The sequence below is a fragment of the Macaca nemestrina genome, chromosome 16 (assembly GCF_043159975.1).
Source record: "Macaca nemestrina isolate mMacNem1 chromosome 16, mMacNem.hap1, whole genome shotgun sequence".
Taxonomy (NCBI): domain Eukaryota; kingdom Metazoa; phylum Chordata; class Mammalia; order Primates; family Cercopithecidae; genus Macaca; species Macaca nemestrina.
Window position 1 is genome coordinate 39,892,928 of NC_092140.1, and position 24,147 is coordinate 39,917,074.

The 24,147-nt window shown below is 39.5% G+C and overlaps 1 protein-coding gene across 9 annotated transcripts in view; it reads left to right on the plus strand.

The window, feature by feature from the left end:
- LOC105481754 (KLF transcription factor 12) overlaps window positions 1-24,147 on the plus strand; it is a 618,039-nt gene that overhangs the window by 548,525 nt on the left and 45,367 nt on the right. Inside the window, exon 7 of one of the 9 annotated variants that reach the window (XM_011741490.3) lies at window positions 1,866-20,374. The exons of the other annotated variants lie outside the window; for them this stretch is intronic. Coding sequence (XP_011739792.1) covers window positions 1,866-2,040 — 175 coding nt within the window. The 3' untranslated portion in view covers window positions 2,041-20,374. Of the gene's footprint in view, window positions 1-1,865; window positions 20,375-24,147 lie in introns of those variants that run through there. 9 annotated transcript variants of the gene reach the window in all.

The window sequence follows — 24,147 nt, forward strand, 5'->3', positions numbered from 1 at the left end:
TCTGGTTTATATATACAGTATGGAAGACTACTCAGCCATAAAAAGGAATGAAATAATAGCATTTGCAGCAACCTGAATGTATAAAGGAACCATTATTCTAAGTGAAGTAACACAAGAGTGGAAAACCAAACATCCTATGTTCTCACTCATAAGTGGTAGCTAAGCTATGAGGACTCAAAAGCGTAAGAATCATAGAATGGGCCGGGCGCAGTGGCTCAAGCCTGTAATCCCAGCACTTTGGGAAGCCGAGGTGGGCGGATCACAAGGTCAGGAGCTCGAGACCATCCTGACTGACATGGTGAAATCGCGTCTCTACTAAAAATACAAAAAAATTAGCCGAGTGTGGTGGCGGGTGCCTGTAGTCCCAGCTACTCGGGAGGCTGAGGCAGGAGAATGGCGTGAACCCAGGAGGCAGAGCTTGCGGTGAGCCAAGATTGTGCCACCACACTCCAGCCTGGGCGACAGAGCAAGACTCCGTCTCAAAAAAGTAAACAAAAAAAAGAATCATAGAATGGACTTTGGGGACTTGGGGGAAAGGGTGGGAGTGGGGGTGAGGGATAAGACTACACATTGGGTACAGTGTACACTGCTCGGGTGATGGGTGCACCAAAATCTCAGAAATCACCACTAAATAACTTATTTATGTAGCCAAACACTACCTGTTCTCCAAAAACCCATTGAAATTAAAAAAAAAAAAAAGAGAGAGAGAGAAAATGCTTTATCAACCGTGAGTATTAACCCACAATCAAATTTCAACTTTATGTAAAAGGAATATCTTACTACCACCTAGGAGATTCATTGACATGCCCAGCATTGGGTACACAAGGCTGTAATTTCCTTCAGGTCTCTTGAGCCTTTCCCAAATCTAACGTTTAGAAATCTGAGCTGGAGGGTATATTTAGGTAGGACTACAGTTCAATACATTACATAAATATGTACCTGTATTTACCATGTTTTTGTGATCCTTTAAATCTCTTCCATCATATAATGTATTTGGAACACCCTCATAAATGGATATATCATAGGATTAAATTGATTTATTGTAAAATAGAAATCTCTCCAATTCTATCTATTTTTTCATTCCTGTACTCATTGCCTTTTTTCCTCAGAGGTCTGAAAAGAAAAAGAAATACTGCTTTTCTGAGAGTTTGCAGTTTATAGGTATGGAGAAAGAAAAGGGTATACCTTTCTATTATTTTTCACTTTAGATCTGAAGTATTTTGTACTCTTTGAAGAGCCTTGTAGCTTAACTGAAGAATGGACTGATTTCTTACAGTGAAAGTGACTTACAGTAATCTTCCCCAAACTGCACAGTCCATAAGGCATTTATTTGGGAAAGACAAGGAAGTACGGAATTGTATTAAAGGTAGGAGACAAAGGCTAAAGGCAGCCATGTGACAAACAGAAGAAAGTTGCTGCCACCTAGAGGTAAAAGTTGGTAAATTTTGATAATGTGCTGTGAATACTCAAAGATTCTTGAGTAGACATTGATGTAATGTAATCCTAAACTGAAATGCAGCCAGGTGACTTAGTTTCTGCCTCTAGGTGAGACGAGATTTATTCCATCTCCCTTCACTCCCCATTAGTAGTGTTTCCATATTCCTCATGAGATTTTGGTGACCTGGGTGGGTTTTTGCATTTTTTGCCAGCAGTAGCCTCGTTACTGGTCACAAGAACTTAGGTTATTGAAGGTCTTCATCCTGTACAATACAGTCTCAATTATTTGGAAGTTGTCATTACCATGGCTAATAGAGAATGTGTTTTTCACAGTCTTGGCTATCTTTTTTAAAATATACTGTCAGAAGCGCCACTAAACTACAGATCTCATCAAATTATGTGGCTGATGCTCTTTTCCTTTCTCCCAGGAGAGGGCAAGAAGCAGAAGAGGCCTGCGTGATGAGAGGCGAGGGTCCCAGGCACAGCAGTCAGAGGAAGGGACCCTGGGACTCTCCTAAGTTATGCCAAGACCTAAAAATAAATGAAGCAGCACCAATCTCCAGAACAATATGCAATTGGGCCTGTTTTCATTTTGAGTGTTAGAAATTGATTAGACGTAGCCCTAACATTTTAAAAATTTGTCAGAACATTTTTTTAAATGGAAAATTCTCGCAAATAAAGAAGCCTGGGTAGCCAGAAATTTGGTGCCACCACATTTGGCTTGCTATTCTCTCTTTTCAGGACAACCATATTGCACAACCCCGGGGGGCACTATTCACATTGTGTTCTATGTGAAGGGTACCTCCAGGAACATTAAAGGAAAACATATTGGCATAGAAAGGTGAGAAAATACGAAGAGAATATGTGTGTGAGTTTCCGTGTCTGCCTCTCTCCTCTCCTGAGTGGGAGGCTTGATTGAATGCTATTGATGATGGTTTTCAAGGAGAAAAGGGCTCCAAAAAATACAAGAAGATTCAAGCAACATCTTTTAGAAAGTGAGGATCGCAATCAGAGTATTCCTTGTTTATCTTACACCCTTCTGCTTCCTTAGAATGCATTAGTCGAGCCTCTTCTCTGCCTAGCTTCCATGTGGGCCTTTACTTGCTTGTCATTTTTATTTTCTCCTAGCCTGTATTTAATTTTAATCCTCAATTTAAGTATTTAAATTCTATGTCACTTACAAACCTGATCCTCTTTTGAAATTGCCAGAGACTGACTTTTTTTTTTTTTAACACTTGGTAGCATCACCACTTTTGCAGAATATTTGTGTTCATTCATTTTTTCCCTCTTCAGTAAAATTATTGTGCCTGCAATGATCCAGCCACTTTCTGTACTTGGGGCACAGTATTTAACAAGACAGACGTGGCCCCCACTTTGTACTGTGTAGTGGAACAAGAGTGACAACTGGCTAGCATCTGGTAGTGATAAGTGCTCTGATGAAAATGTAATGAGGATATGATTGGAGATGACTAGAAAGCAATCCAAGGGGGTTGGCCAGAAAATGCCTCTTGAAAGGAGGTGACTTGGCATCTGGGAGCCGAATGACAGGAAGGAGCCATCTGGGTGAGGGTCTGGACACATTATTCCAGGTGCTAGAAACAGCCCACACAAAAACCTTCAGATGGGAACAAACATGGACGTTCAAGGAACAAAAAGTGAATGATGGGGAGCGTGAAACAACCTCAGCTCAGAGAGGTCGGTGGGAGCAGAAACGAGTAGTCCATAGTCTGGGTGTGACGGGAGCCACGGGATGGCTTTGAGCAGGAGAGTGAAGGGATGGAGTTTTATGCTTCAGGCTTAGTAGAGAAAGGGCTGTAAGAGTGTGGAAGGGGACCAGGTGTGGTGGCTTACACCTGTAATCCCAGCACTTGGGGAGGCCAAGGCGGGCGGATCACAAAGTCAGGAGTTCGAGACCAGCCTGGCCAATACAGTGAAACCCCACCTCTACTAAAAAATACAAAAATTAGCCAGGTGTGGTGGCAGGCACCTGTAATCCCAGCTATTCGGGAGACTGAGGCAGGAGAATCACTTGAACCTAGGAGGCAGAGGTTACAGTGAGCTGAGATCGTGCCACACCTAGGTGACAGAGCAAGACTCCGTCTCAAAAAAAAAGTGTGGAAGGGAACAGGGGAATGAGTGAGGAGGCCAAGGCTGTGGCTGAGGAGAAAGACATGCTAGCCTCAACTAGAACGGTATCCACAGAAGGAGAGAAGTGGATGCAACTAGGATGTGTTCCAAAAACTGTTAACAGCAGTTGCTTATGGAAGGAAGTGAAGAGAAGAAAAGAATCAAGGATGACACCTATTTTAGTGTGAGCAACTGGTGGTTGTGGTTGGGAATTTAGAGCAGAGGGCAAGTCTGTAGATGCAAATGTAGCTGCCATCAGCATATAAATGATAGTTACCATGGGGTGCCTGTGTGTGGTGTGGGTGTGTCTATTTGATGTTAAGGGACAGAACAGTTCTTGAGATGAAGAAAATCTGAAGGTAAAAATGCCTGCAAACCGTCAACTAGAGGCTGTAAAACTATACAGTGGATGAGCCACAAATATCAATAGGTGGCCGGGCATGATGGCTCATGCCTGTAGTCCCGGCACTTCGGGAGGCCAATGCAGATGGATCCCTTGAGCTCAGGAGTTCAAAACCAGCCTGACCAACATGACAAAATCCCATCTCTACAAAAAATACAAAAATTAGCTGGGTGCAGTGGCATTTGCCTATACTCCCAGCTACTTAGGAGGCCAAGGCAGGAGAATCGCTTGAACCCAAGAGGCAGAGTTTGCAGTAAGCACTCCAGCCTGGGCAGCAGAGTGACACTCTGTCTCAAAAAATAAAAAATAAAATAAATCCACCGGTAAACTGGACAGAACCTGTATCAATGTATCTAAGGCTGCCTGTGTGTGCCCTCAGGCTGCAAAGGACCCTGTAAGTTTCAGCCAATTTCTTTACCCCACGTGCACATGCTGTCAGCAGCCCACTGCAAATGATGCCACTTACCCCCAGTAGACATCCAGCCCCGGACTGCTCGGTGAGATATCTGACTTCAACTGAATAAATAGATCTTAATATATGAGGACCTCTTTTCCCAAAACGCCAAGTACCCTGGTGTGTTTCTTCCACAAGAAGACTTTAGCACTGGAAGAGCCGTTTATTCTGTTTGTTCATATTCCCTAACCTCAGTCTTCTCATTCCTCATCTGCAAAATCACCCAAGCTGGAAACCTATGGTGACTCCAACTCTGTCATAACCCACATTTATTTGATCAAATGAGTCCAGCATTCCTCCTCCTAAATATTTCTTGGCAGTGTTGGCTCTTCCTCACCCCACATCCCCTCATCATCTCTTGCCTGAAGCATTACCCTAAGATCCTAACAGGTCTCTTTAGATTCCATCTGACATCAGTCAGAATGGCTGTGATTAAAAAGTCAACAAACAGAAGTTGGCAAGGATGCAGAGAACAAGGAACACCTATACACTGTTGGTGGGAATGTAAATTAGTACAACCTCTATGGAAAACAGTACGAACATTTCTCAAAGAGCTAAAAATACAACTACCGTTTGATCCAGCGTTCTCATTAATGGGTATCTACCCAAAGGAAAAGAAGTCATTATATCAAAACGATACCTGCACATATTTGTTTATCACAGCACTATTCACAATGGTAAAGCCGTGGAATCAACCTAAGTGTCTCTCAGCAGATGACTGGATAAAGAAAATGTAGCATGTATACACCACAGACTTCTAGATTCAGTTCTTTCTACTCCTCCCCCAAATACAGTCATCGCCATGCCTATGGTGATTATTGTAAAATACAAATGGGATTGCTCCTGTCTTTACAACTCTGTGGTGGTATGCCATGATTTAGAAGTCCAAAGCCCTTAACACTACATATGAGGCCCTTTGTATCACATAACTCTTTTCCATCTCACTTCTCATAAATTATTTCCATCTTCCCGTGGACCCTAAATCCCAGCCACACTGAACTTGTTACATTTCCCAAAACACCTTAATCACCAAGGAAACTAATTCTCAAAAACTCAGCTTAAAAAATGTTCTTCTGCATCAGGAAAAAATAGCTAATGCATTCTGGGCTTAATACCTAGGTGATCGGTTCATGGGTGCAGCAAATCACCATGGTACACATTTACCTATGTAACAAAGCTGCATGTCCTGCACATGTACCCCAGAACTTAAATTGAAAAATGCTTTTCTGTGGAGATTTCCCTGCAGTCCCCCCACCCATCAACCTCTTCTTCCTCTCCGATCTGATGTCACCCCATGGAGCATAGCATCACTTTTATCATGATTCATCGTATTTGTTGGCCTGTGTGTAATGTTCTTTCCACCTTCTCCTCAAGACTGAGGCCCTCCAGTATGAAGGCTGTCCTTTCCCGGCTCGGAGCACAGCACGTGGGGCAGCAGGCTCAAGGCATATTGATCAGTGAAATGAAGGCACCTCTTCCACTATCCTCATCTATTGGTAGGAAAACTGAAGCCCAGGGTTTGAATGCTTTTGTCCAAATTTGCACAGGAGCTGGGATTAGAACTTAGAACTTCCGCCTCCTGACTCTGGTGGTTCCCTTTCCACATTTTGATGGCTGTTTCCCATTCCTTATTCAATATTTTCAGAAAAGTAGAAATCCTCAAATTCAGAGGGTAGCAAGACATGTTTTCCCATTAGAGACATCTTTAAACACTGGTTACATCATTTCTGCCCTTTCTCTGTTCATCATTGTTATGCCTGACAAAATGTTTGAAGAAAAATGGTGGCTACTGACCTGAATTTCAGAAGCTAAGATTTTAGACGTGTTCTGTCACTCTCTAATCATGTGATCTGGGGCAAGATTGAGTCCCTTATGCCTGATCTTGCCTATTTTTTTTCACAGGGATTATGTGAAAATAAATGGAGATGAGTATGTAGGAAAGCGCTTTATGTCACAGAAGGCAGGATACTGCAGAATACCTCTGCACTATTGTCACTGTTCACTTTTCTCTTAAATATAACCACTTTTATTGATACTTTAAAAAGAAAAAGATAACTGTTCTAAGTTTCCTTTCTCTTCTTCTTTCGACAATCCATATAGTATTATAAAAGATTGGGATTCTAATTCTTACCTCCACCTGATTTTTACGTTTGTGGCCTTCCCTCTGATCCACTTGATCCTGAATTTAATTATCAGGCTTATATTAACACCCTGTCTCTTTGCTTGCTCTACCTAGCAGTTCTTCATGGCTGAGTGAAAAGAGCTTGATTAGTAAAAGCTTACCCTTTCATATTTCCTTGCAATTAGTCCAATAAAAAAGCATCACCCCCGGATGGGCTTTGTGTGGCTATTTTTTTTTTAATTATTTTTCCTTTGGCTGTACTGATTTGATGGCTTTTTGTCTCTTGTGCATATTCATGAATATGAAGATCAGTTTTTTAGTTTTTGTTGTCACACCTTTGAAGACACAAACACCTTCATACATTAAAACTCTGGAAATAGGATTTAGAATGAGATTTAAATGCAGGCTCTGTTGTTTAATGGGATTAATGCATACGACATTTTCATATGAACAGAGAATAAATATCTTTTTTTCTTTTTAATCTCTTAGCTGAATCAACAGGTACTGAATTTTAAGTGGCACTGTGCAAAGTGTCAATCCATGTTGGTATAAAGAGGTAAACCGCTTATCTTTCTGAAGGTTGAGAAGCTGGGCCTCCCCCAGAATTGTAGCAAGCTGAGGACCCGTGGTCTTAGAACACACACTGAAAAGGCCCTTCTGATGATTAAAAAAAAAACTGAACACAGGTACTCTATAGGAAATGACCATCAAAGTAAATCTAGTGTTAATTGGCCACAGAGGGAGTGTGGCCTCTGGAGTACTGAATGTACAGGCTTTTATTCTCTAGTAACTTTTTTAAGGCGTTTAAAACTGACATGGGGTGAATAAATATAAAGAACAGGAGTCCAAACGACTCAATGGAAAGAGTACAGCTTTGGAGTCAAGGGATGCTGATTCAATCCTACCTACTATTGGCTTTTGGCATTAAACAAATCATCAAACTGTCATTTCCTCTGGGGTAAAATACAACAAAAATGTCTCTCCCAGAGCTCCACATACTAAAATGTAAATGTATTTGGCATAGGTTGGCCTGCCATAAAAAAAAAAAAAAAAAATACCATAGATTATGTGGCTAAAGCCACAGGACTATTTCTCACAGTTCTGGAGGCTGGGAAGTCCAATAGCAAGGCATCTGCTGATTCAGTTCTTGGGGAAGGCTTTCTTCCTGGTTGGCAGGGTGCACCTTTTCTCTATGTCCTCAAAAAGTGGAGAGAGAAAAGAACTTTGATCTGTGTTTCTCTTCTTATAAAAGTACACTAATCCCATCCTAAGGGCCCCACCACCCTCATGACCTGATCTAAACCTAATCCCCAAAGGCCCCATCTCCAGATACCATTGCATTGAGGATTAAGGCTTCAACATGTGAATTTTGGGGGACACAGACATTAAGTCCATAACTGTTAATTCAGATTAAAGGTCTGGACAGACAAGGATCATATATAATATTATTTTTATTAAAATACCAACTTCTGATTATCAGCTCCCTTAAAACTTAAACATCACTTCAGTTTGACTTTGTCTTCTGTGTGACAAAGGAATCTGATACGGGATTAGAAATGGGCCCTAGAATCGGTAATTTGCTCCCAGGCATGCCTGGTTATATTGGTAGTAAATAATTCATCCTCTGGTGATAGAGGCGAGTCTCCAAAGTGATTCTCCACAAATTCATCGTTTTCAACACTTCCCTCCAGGGGAAACAGTGAAGTCTGATTTTGCCAGAATTGGACATTGTACTTTGTTAGAACCGCCTTTCAATATTCTATATTCTTAAGCTTTTCACAGTTTTCACACAGTTCATCGATATCATTTTATTTATTTCTCAGACCCATTCTGTGACATGTCTTGAAAAACGGTTTTATCTTAATCTTTAAAATGAAAAGAGAAAGAGTAGAGTAGGGATCAATAAATCAGACTGCCTATTTTCTTTCTTCAGTTACTATATATTAACTCTGTAACCTCAAGCAAGTTATTTTATATCTCTGTGTCTCTGGTTCCTAATCTGTAAAATGGGGCTTGCTAATAATACCTGTTTCATGGTTACCATGAGGATTAAATGCACTATATTACATATAAAGCTCAAAGAACAGTGTTTACCAAATTCAATAAATGCATGTTGACTATCATTATAAGGGGATGCAAGACTCATTTATGTAGGGCCATGACTAATAACATAGCTAACATTAATTATGTAATCTACTAGCTAAAATGTATTTTGACCCTTTAATAGATAAGACAATTTGAGAGCTAGGTTAACTCAATTCCCCAATGATATAACTAAGCTAACCTTGACATATCTACTGCGTCCTTCTCATTCAGTCCTTTTCCTTTACCTACATTTTAAATGTTCATGTTCTTCAAAGTTTCATATCCTTTTGCATACTCTCCCTTGATAACAGCCTTCTCCATAGCTAAAGCACTCACCTCTTTGCTGATGGCAGCCTGGATTCTTCATTCCTCCTCTGAATCCCTGCAATGTCTTTTTGTCATGGCCCTCAGTTGTGTGCATGGAAGGAAGTATGTATGCCTCTCTTAGACTATAAATCTCCAGCACCTAGCATAAGGTCTGGCCCGTAGTAGACAGTAAATATTTGAAGAAAGAAAGAAAAGGCCAGGAGCAGTGACCCACACTTGTAATCCCAGTGCTTTGAGAGACTGAGGCGGGTGGATCACTTGAGGTCAGGAGTTCGAGACCAGCCTGACCAACATGGTGAAACCCTGTCTCTACTAAAAATACAAAAAATTTAGTCAGTCGGGGTGGTACATGCCTGTAATCTCAGCTACTTGGGAGGCTGAGGCAGGAGAATCACCTGAACCAAAGAGGCAGAGGTTGCAGTGAGCCGGGATTGTGCCATTGCACTTCAGCCTGGGTGACAGAGCAAGACTCCATTTCAAAAAACAAAAAGGAAGGGAGAGAGGGACCTGGCTTTAAACTGAAATATCCTAATTCTTCTAGTTTCAACTCCATAATTAAATCACTCTTAATTTTTTAGAAAGATACACAAAATTTAAATAAAATGGAATGTTTTAAGACTTTTTTCAAACTTCGCTTGATTAAAATAATGAGCTAATTGGAAGTCTGACATACTTTGAGCACCTGCTAGGTGCCAGGCACTATAGTAAAGCTCAGAATTAATATAAAGGTATCTAAAAGGAGCTCTGTCTTTGGAAGAATATAAAGAATATAAAGGTATCTAAAGGAGAATATAATATAAAGGTATATATAAAGAATATAAAGGTATCTAAAGGAGCTCTGCCTTTGGAAGAGAATTCAAGCTATTGTGAATGAGTTAGTGAAGTTATGTTGCGGCTGTGTGTTAACAGAGTTTTATAAAGACACAGGTTGCCTGTTTGTCACAGGTTGGTCTTTCTATTCCTCACCAGTTTAACATATTTAGATATTACATCATGTGTTTGCCCTGGGAGTTAGCCTTGTTTGAGATAATAAAATTCATATTTGTTTCATTTCATTTGTAAATTTTAAATACATCTATATCTATTGCTTTACCTCTTTAATACTTCTCTTAATGTGTTTTACCACATGCAGAAACCAAAATATAATTGAATTAATATAGTCCCTGCACTGTTTGCCCACATGTACATATACACACTTCTAATTGTGGCGCTGCACAATTTTTTTTGGTGGTTTCATTTGTAGATCTTTACCAGCCAGGTGCCACACCGTTGTAAAATGTCATTAGAATGCTGATTTCTCTCTGGGTCCAGAAAACTAGTTTGAAAGCATCTGATAGCGTTTTGCCTGGTGCAGACGGTGTGTACTACCTATTTTGCTGAACATTACTATCCTTCAAATGTAAAAATGATACATCATTTAACTTTTTCCACAGTTATTGATTCAGTTATGTAGTGGCATACCCTTGACTTGCATGCTTTCAAACTGGTGGGTATCTTGAAAATATCAGTAGGTGAAATTAGAATCTTGGTGCTATTTTTGCTTGGTGTTATCTGAAATAATGCATAGCTTTTGAAAATTTGTGATTATTAATTGATTTGGAGGCCTTTGATTCTAGAAATTATATAGGTGCAGAACAATGAAAAGTGTTAAGAAAGGAGCATTTTCTTTTTCTTTTTACACTGAGTACTTTGGCCTAGTATGTGAAACACAGTAATTACCACATGTGATACTTTTATAAAATATAAATTCAGTCATTGTCACAATCTGGGTTGACTTTTGTTAGATATATTTTAAGGATAATAATTACCTTTAGTATTTATAAATATGCATGGTTACAGTTGTACTGGTTAGAGCATGCCCTTCAGTCCTCATCCCAGGTGACCTAAATGCCACATGATTTAATGCACTGGAGGAGGAGAACCAGAGCCTACGTCTAGGCTACTGACACAACTCCATTCATAGTGAGCTCTTTCACAACATCATGATTTTAGTTACAATTGGATAAGAGTAGTGTCCCCTCTTTCCTACCTAAAACATATGCTTTAAATGAATGTGCATTTGTAATATGTGTTCTCTTATGTCCCCAGGGGTTAAAGAGCACATGTATAAAACATAACCCCATCCTGCAGTTATGTGTGGTAATGAACCATAGCTTAAACAAAGGATACGGATGCATTAACCACAAATTCTTATAAACAATAAATGAATAAATAAGTTATTTTAATAAGTACATAGCAGCTATAAGTTTAGGTACTCATAAAAGTGACTGATTACATTAGCAGGCCTTGGTCTAAAGAGTGCAGCTGGCTGAAGCTAGAAGGCTCTGTAGAACTAGAAAGTGCAACCATGGCCTCAGAATTTAACACCAGGATGCATGAATGTTGAGTTCTTTTCTGACACGCAAGTCTTCATCAAAGGTAAACTCAACTAGCCACCCTCAGAAATTAATGAACCCTAATATATGTAGAGACACGCATATGCTCACCTATGCATAGACATCCATACGTCACCTTGCAGTTTTATTTTTTCGTGTCCTGATGCAGGTTTCGCAAGTGCTGAGCCTCATTTTGTCATGCTCATCCTTGGCAGCAGGCTTTCCTTCCCTGCGTTGCTCTTCAGCGTCTACCTACCTACTCCTGCAGCCCTGGGGTTCCATAGCAGTTCTTCCTGTGTTGCTTTTTCTGGCTTCATTTGCTGTTGCTGCCACCCCCCACAACCCTACATTACTACCCCCTGGGTAGCTGACCCAGGCTCCAGGATGTCCGTCACACAGGCCCCAGTCACCTGCTTTTTGCTCCTACCACCAACGTGCCAAAAGAGTTTATAAAGGCCTGTCTTGAAAAGACCCCTCCTGCAGGAGACCTACACTCACCCTTTCAAAACACCCTTTCATCCATGCCCTCATGAGAAATTCACAACCAACCCTTGGGACATTCACAATAGGTAGTATTGACCCCATTTTGTCAGTGACGAAATTGAAGTTCCAAAATAGAAATTCAGTTATGTGTCCTATGGAACAAAGCCACTTTGCAACAGCCCTGGCACATCTAGATCTTCACATTCCAAATTTAGCAGTGAATCTCCTAATCCAATCCGTGCTACCCAAAGTCAGACTTGAATTCTTATTTGTAGATGGAGAATTTGAAAGCAGACTTACCAGCGGTATTTATCTTTAGTTCAAAGATGCCATAGGTCTTGGCATTTGGTTCTGATTGAGGTATGGAAAAATATTTGTAGATGTAGAACTTTTCTTACATAAGAAGAGTTTCCAGATAAATAGGAGAGGTCACTAAAGTTCTTGCAAGTACTTTTCAAAACTTTTTTAAAGGTGTACATTAGTTTCTTCTATCTGGAATGCTCGACGTAGAATCCTGCCTCAGGGAATTAGTAAATGGTAAGAGCCCTCCATGTACTTCCTAGTCATTTTATTTCTCTCTCTTTCCTGGAAGCATAACTTCCTTAGAAACCGCAACTTTGGTTCTTCTCACTGATGAGCGTAACTTTTAAAAATAAGGTGATTTTTCTGAAATTATTGGTGGTTCTGAAGCATGCTGATACCAAAGCAGAGTTAAAATCTTCTTGGATCAGCTTTTTCAACTCTACATAAATACACATAAACCCACACATATAATGTAATATGCATGCTATATCTTTCGGGAGGTTTTCTATATTTTCTAATATGCATGCTATATCTTTCGGGAGCCATTTTGAAAGAAGTTTCCTTATAACTTTAATGAATGCGAGAACATTTTTTTCTAGCACTCCCCCCACCCTGCCTTAATTTCTAGTACATTCAACTTGTTATGTAATTGTATAGTAAGTCTTAAGGCAAAGCCATATTCTATGGTGCTTTCAGGATCTCAGAGCAGTAGTTATTTTATATAAGATAGCACTGATCAGACAGCAGAATTTTACACTCTCTACACAAGAAGAGTTGATCCTGAGAGAAGTAATGTTAAACCCCTCTGTCAACATTCTGTAAGAGTGAGTAATAATAACACCACCTAGCACATGTAATAGTTGTGTTATTCATAGATGAATATGCCTAACTCCTCACTCCCAGTTTTCTCATATGCCAAACCTAAGTTTGGAAATAGAGTGCAGCCCAGAGCTGAAGAAAGAGGATCTACTGTGAAATAAACATGATGTCCTCAGTCCATCTGATATGTTACATGCTGCTTTCAGCTGCCTTTGCAGCAACTCTTGCTTTAAGTGGAAGAACTAATGGAAGGAGGATTTTCTTATGTAAGAGAAAAGACTACAAGAGGGATGAGACTAAAGGCTCACTTTTTTGTTTTGTTTTGTTTTGTTTTTAATCCCAAAGAGAAAACAAACCTATGGCTCTTCCTGACTTAATGAGAGGGTGACATAAAAGAACTGAAGAACAGCCTTTCCTTTAAGCAGTGGGAGGCTGAGCCATATCAAGTCCTTCATGGGATAGTTTATTATTTTCTCTTGTGGCTGTAATATTTTCTTAAAGGAAGGAGCAAGTTGTAATCTTGAGCTCTCATTTGAAAAGCATATGTCCCACCATTTCATCTTGTCAGCACTGTGCGGTTGATGTACTAAACATTTCTACTGTGTGACCTCTATCTTAAAGAGAACGTCAAACTTAATCTACTTAATCTGCCTAAACTCTCTATTACTCATGTGTAAAATGGGAATGATAATGCCGTCACCTTAGATGTTAGAAGAATTAAATAAAATGATACATTTGAAATGTGAGAAGGACATGAGATCTGGGAGGGACCAGGGCAGAATGGGAATGTAAAATGGGAATGATAATGCCATCATCTTAGATGTTGGAAGAATTAAATAAAATGACACATGTCAAGTATTTACATAGTATCTAGCCAACATTAAATTGCTCTATAACTGTTAACTATTGTTAACTATCAAAATTTGAATACCAAAAAGTTCAATGAAAGGAAAATTACTATTTGTAATCCTCGAGCTAGAGACTAAAATTTATATACACTCTATCTTTTGAGCTCAGGTTTGACTGAAGTAAAACTAGGAAGTAATTTTAGAGACTTGGTTCAGTTCTTACAATTTTCTGCTTTCCTAAGTGAAAAAATGTGTATGTTCTACAGGATACCTTAAATATTCAAGCATCTTCTCCAAATCTAATACAAGAATCTAAAATATAAATAAGCACTGCCCTTTGCTTCTATTTTTCCCCTTTGTGTATATCTCTAAGTATTCTACATTTTATTAAATTGACTTTGTTGACTCTGCTCAACAACCATAAAACAAGAGAATCCTCAGCAGGTTGGGCTTAAAACTCACCCTATCCGTAGGCTTTCCACCCTCCTCTGAAAGGTCAACGTGAGTGACTGCAGGAATGGGAAGTCTCTTGTCAGTCGGTGATCTTTGTTATATGCATAGCAGATGAAAGTAGAGAGAGTCCCTACCTCACTCGTGACTGCATCCCCTGAGCTTAGTGCTACACTCTGCGCATAAGTGCTCAATAAATATTTGTGAAATGATAAATGAGCAACGAGTCTCACAATTTTCTGGCGATTTTTTGAAAACAACATTTTTTAAAACTTAACTGTACATAGAATATTTTAAAAGATAAAAGCAGTAACTTGTTAAAGGCAACCTCCAAAAACAATAGCTCCAAAAGGAGCTATTGATAAACATGATGGGAAGTCAAAGATGAGGGTTGTAATCCTCTTAGATTCGCCTTAAGGTACTTGAAATTTAAATAATTCAAATGAGTGACCCTGAAGCTCTGAAGGTTCCATGGTACTTGGTTTCAAAAACACTTTCATAGAATTCAGAGAGAATGTCTTATTGGCCTAAGAGCTATAAGAATAGTTGGGATCTGGCAGATTGCAGTAGAAGTCTGTGCTGTCATTCTTTGTAAATCTGAGTGCAAGGTTTCTGACCTAGCAAGGAAACCAGCATCTAAGCCTTTGAAACCACAGCCATACCTTACCAACCTAAAGTTTTTGTAGGTCTTCACAGCATTGTTGGTGCAGCTCTCCCAGGGTCAGGGACCAACCCTGGCAGGCTTCCTTGTATTGGGGCGGCATCATGGGTTGCCACAGCGGAGCTTATGTGAGCTTTCTAAGTCGTGCTTCCTCATCACATCGACATGTTTCATCTAATTGGGTTTTGGGTTTCCTCTCCTATAAGATGCAGGCAAATTTCCTTCTGTTCCATGGGAGCTTTGTCAGGATGAATTGGAACTTTAAAAATGAATAAAATGTCTTTAGAGGATATTTAACTCTTCAGCAGAACGATGTTATAGAAATGAAAGGCGTTATTATAAACTTAAAAAAAAAAGTTTTATGTGAAAATGCCTTTAGCACTTTGAGACTGTGTCCCATTTTGTGTCTTATGTTTTGCTTTTACTCCTGGAATTTTTCGGACTTTCTTCAGGGTGTGTAAATTGCGTTAGCACTGGGTGGGCTTTGCATCTATAAGTGGTACTGTCTGCCAGAGCAGACTGCTCTGCTGTTCTTGCTGCACTTTCCCAAGTCTGCCCACACACTGACATGCTACAGAGGCTCCAAAACTGAGACATATGTTAGAGCGCAAAATGCTTTCCCCCCAGGACTCCTAGAGGGTTTGGAAGAATGCTTTCCCTGATTCCTGCTTCTTGAGATAAAAGAACATTTGGCAAAGAAAGTCTAAATAGTTGCTTTGAAAAAATAAATCAAGAATTGAACTCATTTTTAAAAACCAGGCCAGGTGCAGTGGCTCACAACTGTAACCCCAGCACCTCGAGAGGCTAAGATGGAAGTATCATTTGAGGCTAGGAGTTCAAGACCAGCCTGGTCAACATAGTGAGACCCCGTTTCTATTTTTAAAAAATAAAAATAAACTAAAGGATCCATGACATGCCTATTCCTAAATCATCTTCTCTGATAATGCTTAAGCAGATTTACCCTGTGTCTTAGTCTTTTTCAACTACTATAACAAAATACCATGGACTGAGTAGATTACATATAACAGAGATTTATTTGTCATGGTTCTGGAGGCTGCAAAGTCCAAGATCAGGGTACCTAAAGATTCAGTGTCTAGTAAGGGCCTGTTTTTCTGTTTCATGGACCTCACCCTCCTACTGTGTCTTCACATGGTAGAAGGAGCAAGGCAGCTCTTTAAAGCCTCTTTCATAAGGGCACTAATACTCATGAGGGCTCCACCCCTGTGATCTAGTCATCTCCCAGAGGCTTCACCTCCTAATACCTTCACCTTATTTTTTAACTCATGTTCTTGCTGTGAAAAATTAAAAAAAAAAAAAAAAAATCAGCTTTCAGATACACCTAAATGAGACAGTTTCAATGTATGAAATTTTGGGAGGACACAAACATCAGACCATAGCACCCCACAACTGTCTACAGTGGTCCAGTGCCTTCTCACGGCTTTCTGGGAAGGCTTCTTGTTATACTTTGAGAACATGTAGATAGGTTACAGGTTTTTAGTCACACAGTCTACAAAACTGAATAATTCTACAAGAGCTCTGCCCTTATAGCCCAGCAGAACAACTCTGGACAAAATAGTTGACTGTGTATTCCTGTGCATGTTACTAGTTTTGCATTTTTTCTTTTAATTAACACACCTCAGAAGTTAATATGCTTGTGCTAAAAGGAAAAATTGTGATTTGGAGTTGGAAATTAGACAATTTGTTTAAAAGATAAAATTATCCAAGAATGTGCTAAACCCAGATAAATTTACAAATGTTTTTATCATTGGCAAAGCTAACTTAATATTTTCTCTGATTATTTATCATCATGTCTATATAAATGCAAGAACGATTCAGAAGCTATTGATGGCCAACAGTTGTGAACTTACCCTAGAATTAGAAGGAAAAAAAAAGGAGTCTCTAGTGCTGCAAAGAGTCACTACAGAATGTCAGATAACAGCAGTGGAATAAAGGACATACATGGGCATGTTCATTTCTCCAGCCTCTGGCCCAGAGCAATGACTCCCAACCTTTATGGAGATATAAAACTCATTAATTTTTTATTGATTTTATGCCTTCTACATCTTACATGAGCTATATGACATACATTTTTTAAAAACTGAGTTGAGCACTTTTGCAATTTCCCTTGAGGTAAACAACAATACCTTAATATATTCCCAGCCCAGAATTGTGGAACAGTGAGAAATCATTTATTAAGAAAACATTTATTAAGGTGTTTACCAGGCACTGCTTCCAATGCTTTGCATGTTAACTCATTTAATCCTTTCCACACCCTTTAAGACAAGTACATTTATTATTATTATTATTATTATTATTATTATTATTAATTTGAGACAGAGTCTCACTCTGTCACCCAGTCTGGAGTGTAGTGGCACAATCTTGGCTCACTTGCAGCCTTCACCTCCTGGGTTCAAGCAATTCTCCTGCCTCAGCCTCCTGAGTAGTGGGATAACAGCCATGCACCAGCATATCTGGCTAATTTTTGTATTTTTAGTAGAGACAGGGTTTCCTGATGTTGTCCAGACTAGTCTTAAACTGCTGACCTCAAGTGATACACCCACTTTGGCCTTCCAAAGTGCTGGAAATACAGGCGTGAGGCACTGCGCCCAGCCAAGTACATTATTTATTCCATTTTATAGAAAGGACACTGAGGCATTGAGGCCCTAAGTAACTTGTCCATAGTGGCACAGGTAGATGGGTGGGGCCTGGTGATCTGACTGCTGCACCAGGCATTTAACCTCAATAGATGGCTGGCAGTTCACACTTCAGAAGTAACAGTCATCAGTGGAAGTTGTATGAAAATCACTATAGCTATGTTTATCATGGTCTTTGTTCTTTATAACACTTCACCTACACAGCCTTTTTGGGGTAATCTTACCACTCGTGTTACATCCCTCAGCATGTATAGATTCTATCTGAATTTCTTCATGGTCACTCATATTTGGGTTTTGCATGACTTTTGTTATTGTTGTTTTTCCTCAAACATAATACATATTTACTTACCCAGATTTGAAATTCGAAAGATCAGAGACAGTGTCTTTTACGACTTGTCAATTTTTCACAAAACACATGGAAAAACAGTAGAGTAAGGACTTAAAAATATGTGATGGGCCGGGTATGGTGGCTCACTCCTGTAATCCAAACTCTTTGGGAAACTGAGGGGAGTGGATCACCTGACGTCAGGAGTTCGAGACCAGCCTGACCAACATTGTGAAACCTTGTCTCTACTAAAAATACAAAAAAAAAAAAAATATTAGCCGGGTGTGGTGGTGGGTGCCGGTAATCCCAGCTACTTGGGAGACTGAGGCAGGAGAATCGCTTGAACCCTGGAGGTGGAGGTTGCAGGGAGCTGAGATCGTGCCACTGCACTCCAGCCTGGGTGACAGAACAAGACTCCATCTCAAAAAAATATACATATCTGTGTTGAATGAAGTAGATTGAAGGAAGTTAAACAATGTTGACTTTAATTATTAAGCTGTTTCTCACATCTGCCAGAATGTAATGTTCACATATTTTGATGTTGTTGGTTTAGTCACGTATTAGTGCCAGAGTGCAATTGGCCAATCTGATCTTCTTCAGAAAGGCTCAGAGAGAATTTTTTTTCTGAAGAAAATGTTTAATTAGTTCTCATTGATAGTGTACATACTCTTTAGCTAACCTTCTTGCTGTGAAAATCAGCTTTTAGGTATACCTAAATGAGACAGTTTCATATATTTCCACATATCCATAATATTCATGCATAGAAAATGTCAGAACCTTGCTGTTCTATATTAAAGTATATTTTAATTGCCTAGTAATCAGGGAAAATTAAATTCTAATTAGTATGAACCTCATATCTGATTCACAGGTATTTTATGATAAATCTAACTTCAGTGTTTGTCTAAAACATTTTAGTATACTAGAATCACAGCATCATAGGATCTGAAAGGGCAAGAAAGAGTATTTAGTTCCACTGTCTTATTTTACAGATGAAGAAACTGGAATCCAGGGTTGCTAAATGACTTATCCAGGGTTACACAAAAATAACACTTCCCTATTGTTGACACTCATTTGTAAGGACCCTTGAAGAATGTTAAGAAAAGACCTCTTAGTAACTAGTGAAGTAAATTTGAAGAATAAATAAATCTGATTCCTGATAAAATTCTTTTTAATTTGTGATTCAAAGAAAGGTTACAGTTGTAGCTGAAAAAAGGGCAGGCTATAAAATATAAAATTAATAGAATTCCCCTGCATTGCCAATAACATATTTAATACATTAAGCTCCATAGTGACTTGTTAGGTTTCTGAGCACATTAGCTTTTTGAATCAAGGCCTCAGAAGTTGCCCTCAGGTAGTCTAGAAAGAAGAAAGAGAAAAAAATAAATTGCATTGATTGGAAAGTAGGGAGAGAAATCTCAGAAATCCACTGGTATGTACTCTTTTTCATCAGAACCACAATGTATTTTTGAAGTTAGTATATAATGAAGAGAACTGCAAATTAAGAAAATGTTTCATTTATGGCTCTAAATTTTTTGAATAAAAGCTAGAAACCATAATATATGTTGGCGTATATTTATTAGGATGTAATTTTCTCCTGGGTTTTGTTTTGGTCATTCTCTTTCAGAGTGAGCATCAGTACTCCATTTCTCTACCTTACCTGCCCTTTGAATAAACCTGAACTTGCACTGATGATGTTAAACATGTTTGAACACTTGACCACAACATGCCCCGTTAACCCTGCATGGCAGCAACACATCTGACAACCAAACTCTGGGTTGTTATTTGGAAGCCAAAATATGCATCATGAGTGCATTTGTGCATTACCTGTTCCATAAGCACAGCAAATGCTTGGCGATATATAAAGTTCCCGCTTGACAATATGATCTTTAATATGCAGACACATATCACCTGATACTAGGTAATTTTATGGGAATTATGAGAAGTAATGGGGGAGAAATTATAAAATGGTGACTTTTCTAGTACAGGAATTATTTTACTGACTCTTGGAGTCAGACAGTTTTCAAATACTATAGTTTATGTAGGTAGCTGGAAGAATCAAATATTTATTATGTTGATAATTAACTTTCTGAATTGAGATGAATAGTTTATAACTTACAGAAACTCCAGGCTTTCTAGAGATATCCTTAGTTAATGTCATTCATCTATGAAACAGTTCTCAAACTCCACAGTCATTTTTTCTACAAATGAATTACATTATATGGATTTTGATGGCTGGGAGATAAGTCCTTGAATGGAGGAACCAAGAGGTGAGTTACAGGTATAAACTAAGGAATTTCAATTAGTAGGGTTTAGGAGTGACAGTCTAGAATGAGTGGAGACTAGGAGATTCATCTTGATGCAAGCATATTTAGATGCATGGTATTCAGGGTAGCACAGGTGAGAGAGGAGCTGGTAGAATTTTAATGTCACACCTGGGTAGTACAACTGATTATTATTAAAACATGGTAAAACTTCAAGCAGGTAAAAAAAAAAAAAGAGAAAAAAAAAGGAAGGAAGGAAGGGAGGGACGGAGGGAGGGAGGGAGGGAAAGAAAGAGAAAGAAAGAGGAGAGAAAGAAAAAGAGAAGAAAGAGAGAGAAAGAAAAAGAAAGAGAAAGAAAGAAAAGAAAAGAAAGAGAAAGAAAGAAAAAGAAAATCAGTGCATACAGGGCAAAGACAAGTACTTGGTTGCAGCATTCAAAATCTTGACCCAGTTGGCCTATGCATCCTTATGTCTCACTGTGCACTCTTAAGTCTCCCTTAGACTCAGTTTTTATGTTACATGGGTAACTCAGTAGTATCAATCTCACAGAGTTGTTCTGCAAATTAAATACATGATACTTAATATAGCAGATAGACAGTGCTTGATATCATTTACTAAGTGCTCAATAAAGATGAGCTACTGTTCTTCCTTTTCCTCAGCTCCTCCAGAAGTAAGCTGTCAATTCCAAGTAGATCACTTTACCCATTTTTGACCAAATGCTGCTCACTCCTTTTTGTTTTTAGGCCAATGCTCAGGTGGTTCCCACAGCTGGAGTGACCCTCTTCATCTCCCGCATGCCTCGCTCAGCTCATTCCCACTTGACAGGACCTGGCTCAAGTCCCACTCCCTCCAGGATGACTTCCTGACCACCAGAGCCCCTAGGGGTGACGTCCTCCTCAAAATCCCTCTCATTACCATGAACATAATGGAGGCACCAACTTTTGTTGTCCGTTGTATTGACTGATATCCTTTAAATTACATGTGGATCAGTACTTTGTCATACTACTAACTAAACAGCATGTTCCCTTTATTTTGAGACAGGGTCTCACCCTGTCACCCAGACTGGAGTGCAGTGGCACAATCATAGCTCACTGCAGCCTCGAATTCCCTGGGCTCAAATGACCTTCCTGCCTCAGTTTCCCAAGTTGCTGGGACCACAGACATGTGTCACAATGCCTAGCTATTTTTGTTGTTGTTGTTGTTGTTAATTGTAGAGGTGAGAACTTGCCATGTTGCCCAGGCTGGTCTTGAACTACCAGGCTCAAGTGATCCTCCTGCCTTGGCCTCCCAAAATGCTGAGATTACAGGTGTAAGTCACCATGCCCAGCCAGCATGGTCCTTAAGGGAGAGATTGTGGGATATAATTCTCTATGGCCTCTAAACTGCTGAGTATGACTTCTTGCAAAATGGTGTGTGGAATAAGCAATAACCTTTGGAGTCAAACAGTGCCTGGTTGGAATTCCTGACCTTCCACTTACTTGCTATGTGATTTTGGGCAGTGTACCCTTCGTGAGCCTTAGTTTTCTTATCTGTAAAGTGAAAACACCCTATATAATTTTCTGAAAATTAGACATAATCTATATTAACTTCATAGCACAGTGCAGGGCACAAGTAAATGCTCAATGATATTATTGCTATTATTCAGAATATCAGTAGATGTTTCTTTCCTTAACTGACCAATAGATAATAGCAAAATCATGCTTCCCTCCCCAAAAAAAGGAAGAAAAGACATTTTAAAAATATTTTCAGATATCAAAGAATCTTTGCCATCTATTATGAAAGCTATAAAAATAAGTAGATTAAGATTCTGTACCATAAAAATCTCAAACTATCAAGTCTCTATAAATAGATAACCTTGCCTGCCTTTAATAATTAGTACTTAAATTTGCTTGGCACTGTTTTAGGTATTTGGGACACAAAAATGAATAAAAACTCCGCCATCCACATAGAACTTACATTCTGCTGAGAGAGATGGATTATGAAGAATAAGGTATATGAAGCAAAGCAAGCAATAGACAGAAGCTGTTCTGTCTATATGTGCAAAGGTCAGGAGAGGCTATCTAGATTGGGTGCTAGGAATGTCCTCTCTGAAGAACAACTTCAGATGTGACATCTAAAGATGTGAACATCTCTGAAGAAGTGACATTTGATCAGAGATATTAATTAGGCCAAAGCCATGTGATAATGGTGAGAAACTGTTCTAAGCAGAAGAATAGCAAGAGCGAAGGCACTGAGTTGAAATGGATTTGACATGTTCCAGAACAGTTAGGAGGCCATTGTGGCTGGAGCAGAGGAAGCTCAACAGAGAACAAAGAGGTCTCAGGGTTCCTAGAGAGCCTATAGGTGATGATAAAGGCTTTAAGCTTTGTTCTAAGTGAAATAGGAGACCACTGGGGTTTTGAAAGGACATTATTTGTTTTATTAAGAAGACTATGAGAGACTACTTCACAGCTGTTAGGATGGTTATTAATAAAGAGGAAACTAACAAGTGTTAGTGAGGGGGTAGAAAAATTGGAACCCTTGTGCTTTTCTTGTGGGAATGTAAAAGGGTGCAGCAGCCATGGACAGCAGTTTGGTGATTCCTTAAAAAGATAAACATACAATTGCAAGTAATCCAGCAATTCCATTTCTGGGTATAAAAAAGTTGGAAGTTGGGACTCAAACAGATACTGGTCATAATGACATTATTCACAATAGCCAAAAGGTAGAGACAACCCAGATGTTAATCTGTCATCCATGAATAAAGATAAAGTGTGTGTGTATGAGTATGTGTGTGTGTGTGTGTGTGTCAGCATTAGAAAGCAATGAAATTCTGATACATGCTACAATGTGGATGAACCTTGAAAACTATGCTAAGTAAAATAAGACAGACAGACATAAAAAGACAAATATTGTATGATTGTACTTATATGAGGCACCTAAAGTAGGCAAATTCATAGGGAAAGAAAATATAGTAGAGGTTACCAGGGCTAAAGGAAGGGAGGGGACAGGGAGTTAATATATAGTGGAAACAGAGTTTCTGTTAGGATGATGAAGAAGTTGTACATATAAATTTGGTGATGGTTACACAAGAGTGTGAATGTACTTGGTGCCACTGAATTATACACTTAAAAACGGTTAAAGGCGGACGCGGTGGCTCACGCCTGTAATCTCAGCACTTTGGGAGGCTGAGGTGGGCAGATCACTAGGTCAGGAGATCGAGACCATCCTGGCCAACAGAGTGAAACCCTGTCTCTACTAAAAATACAAAAACTAGCTGGGCATGGTGGCACACACCTGTAATCCCAGCTACTCGGAAGGCTGAGGCAGGAGAATCGCTTGAACTCGGGAGGTGGAGGTTGTGGTGAGCCGAAATCGCACCCCTGCACTCCAGCCTGGGCAACAGAGTGAGACTCTGTCTCAGAAAAAAAAAAGGTTAAAGGGGTAAATTTCATGGTATTTGATTACAATTAAAGATAAAAGACTAGGGGGAAGGAGTAAGGGTGTGGGAGCAGGGATTCCAGTTAGATCCTATAGCAGGTAGCCAGATAAGAGATGAGTATGGCAGTGAAGAGGGAAGTATTCAAATTTGGGATACGTTTTGGAAGTTGAGCCTATAGGTCCTGTATAAGCTATAGAGGAGAATAATCATGAGGGACACCTGTTTTTGTTCTGAACTGCCAAGAGAGAAGTGGCCATTTCATGAGATAGGGAAAACTGGGAAAGGAGTGGGTTTGGGGAAAAGCATCACTAGTTCAGCTTTGAGCATGTTAAGTTAGAGTTATCTGCTTGACACACAAGTGGAAGGTCTAAAAGATACGAGTCTGGAGCTCAGGGAAGGGGGCGTTTGAATTAGATTTGAGTGGCATACAAAAAGATACATGAAACACAGCATGTGAAACATGGGAATGAGCAAGATCACTCAAGGAAGAGTTGAAACAGAAAGGAGAAATGGCCGGAAGACTGAGCTCAGGGAACCGCCAACATTGAGAGGTCAAGAGGGAAGGGGGTAGATGTAGATGTGTGATGTGAG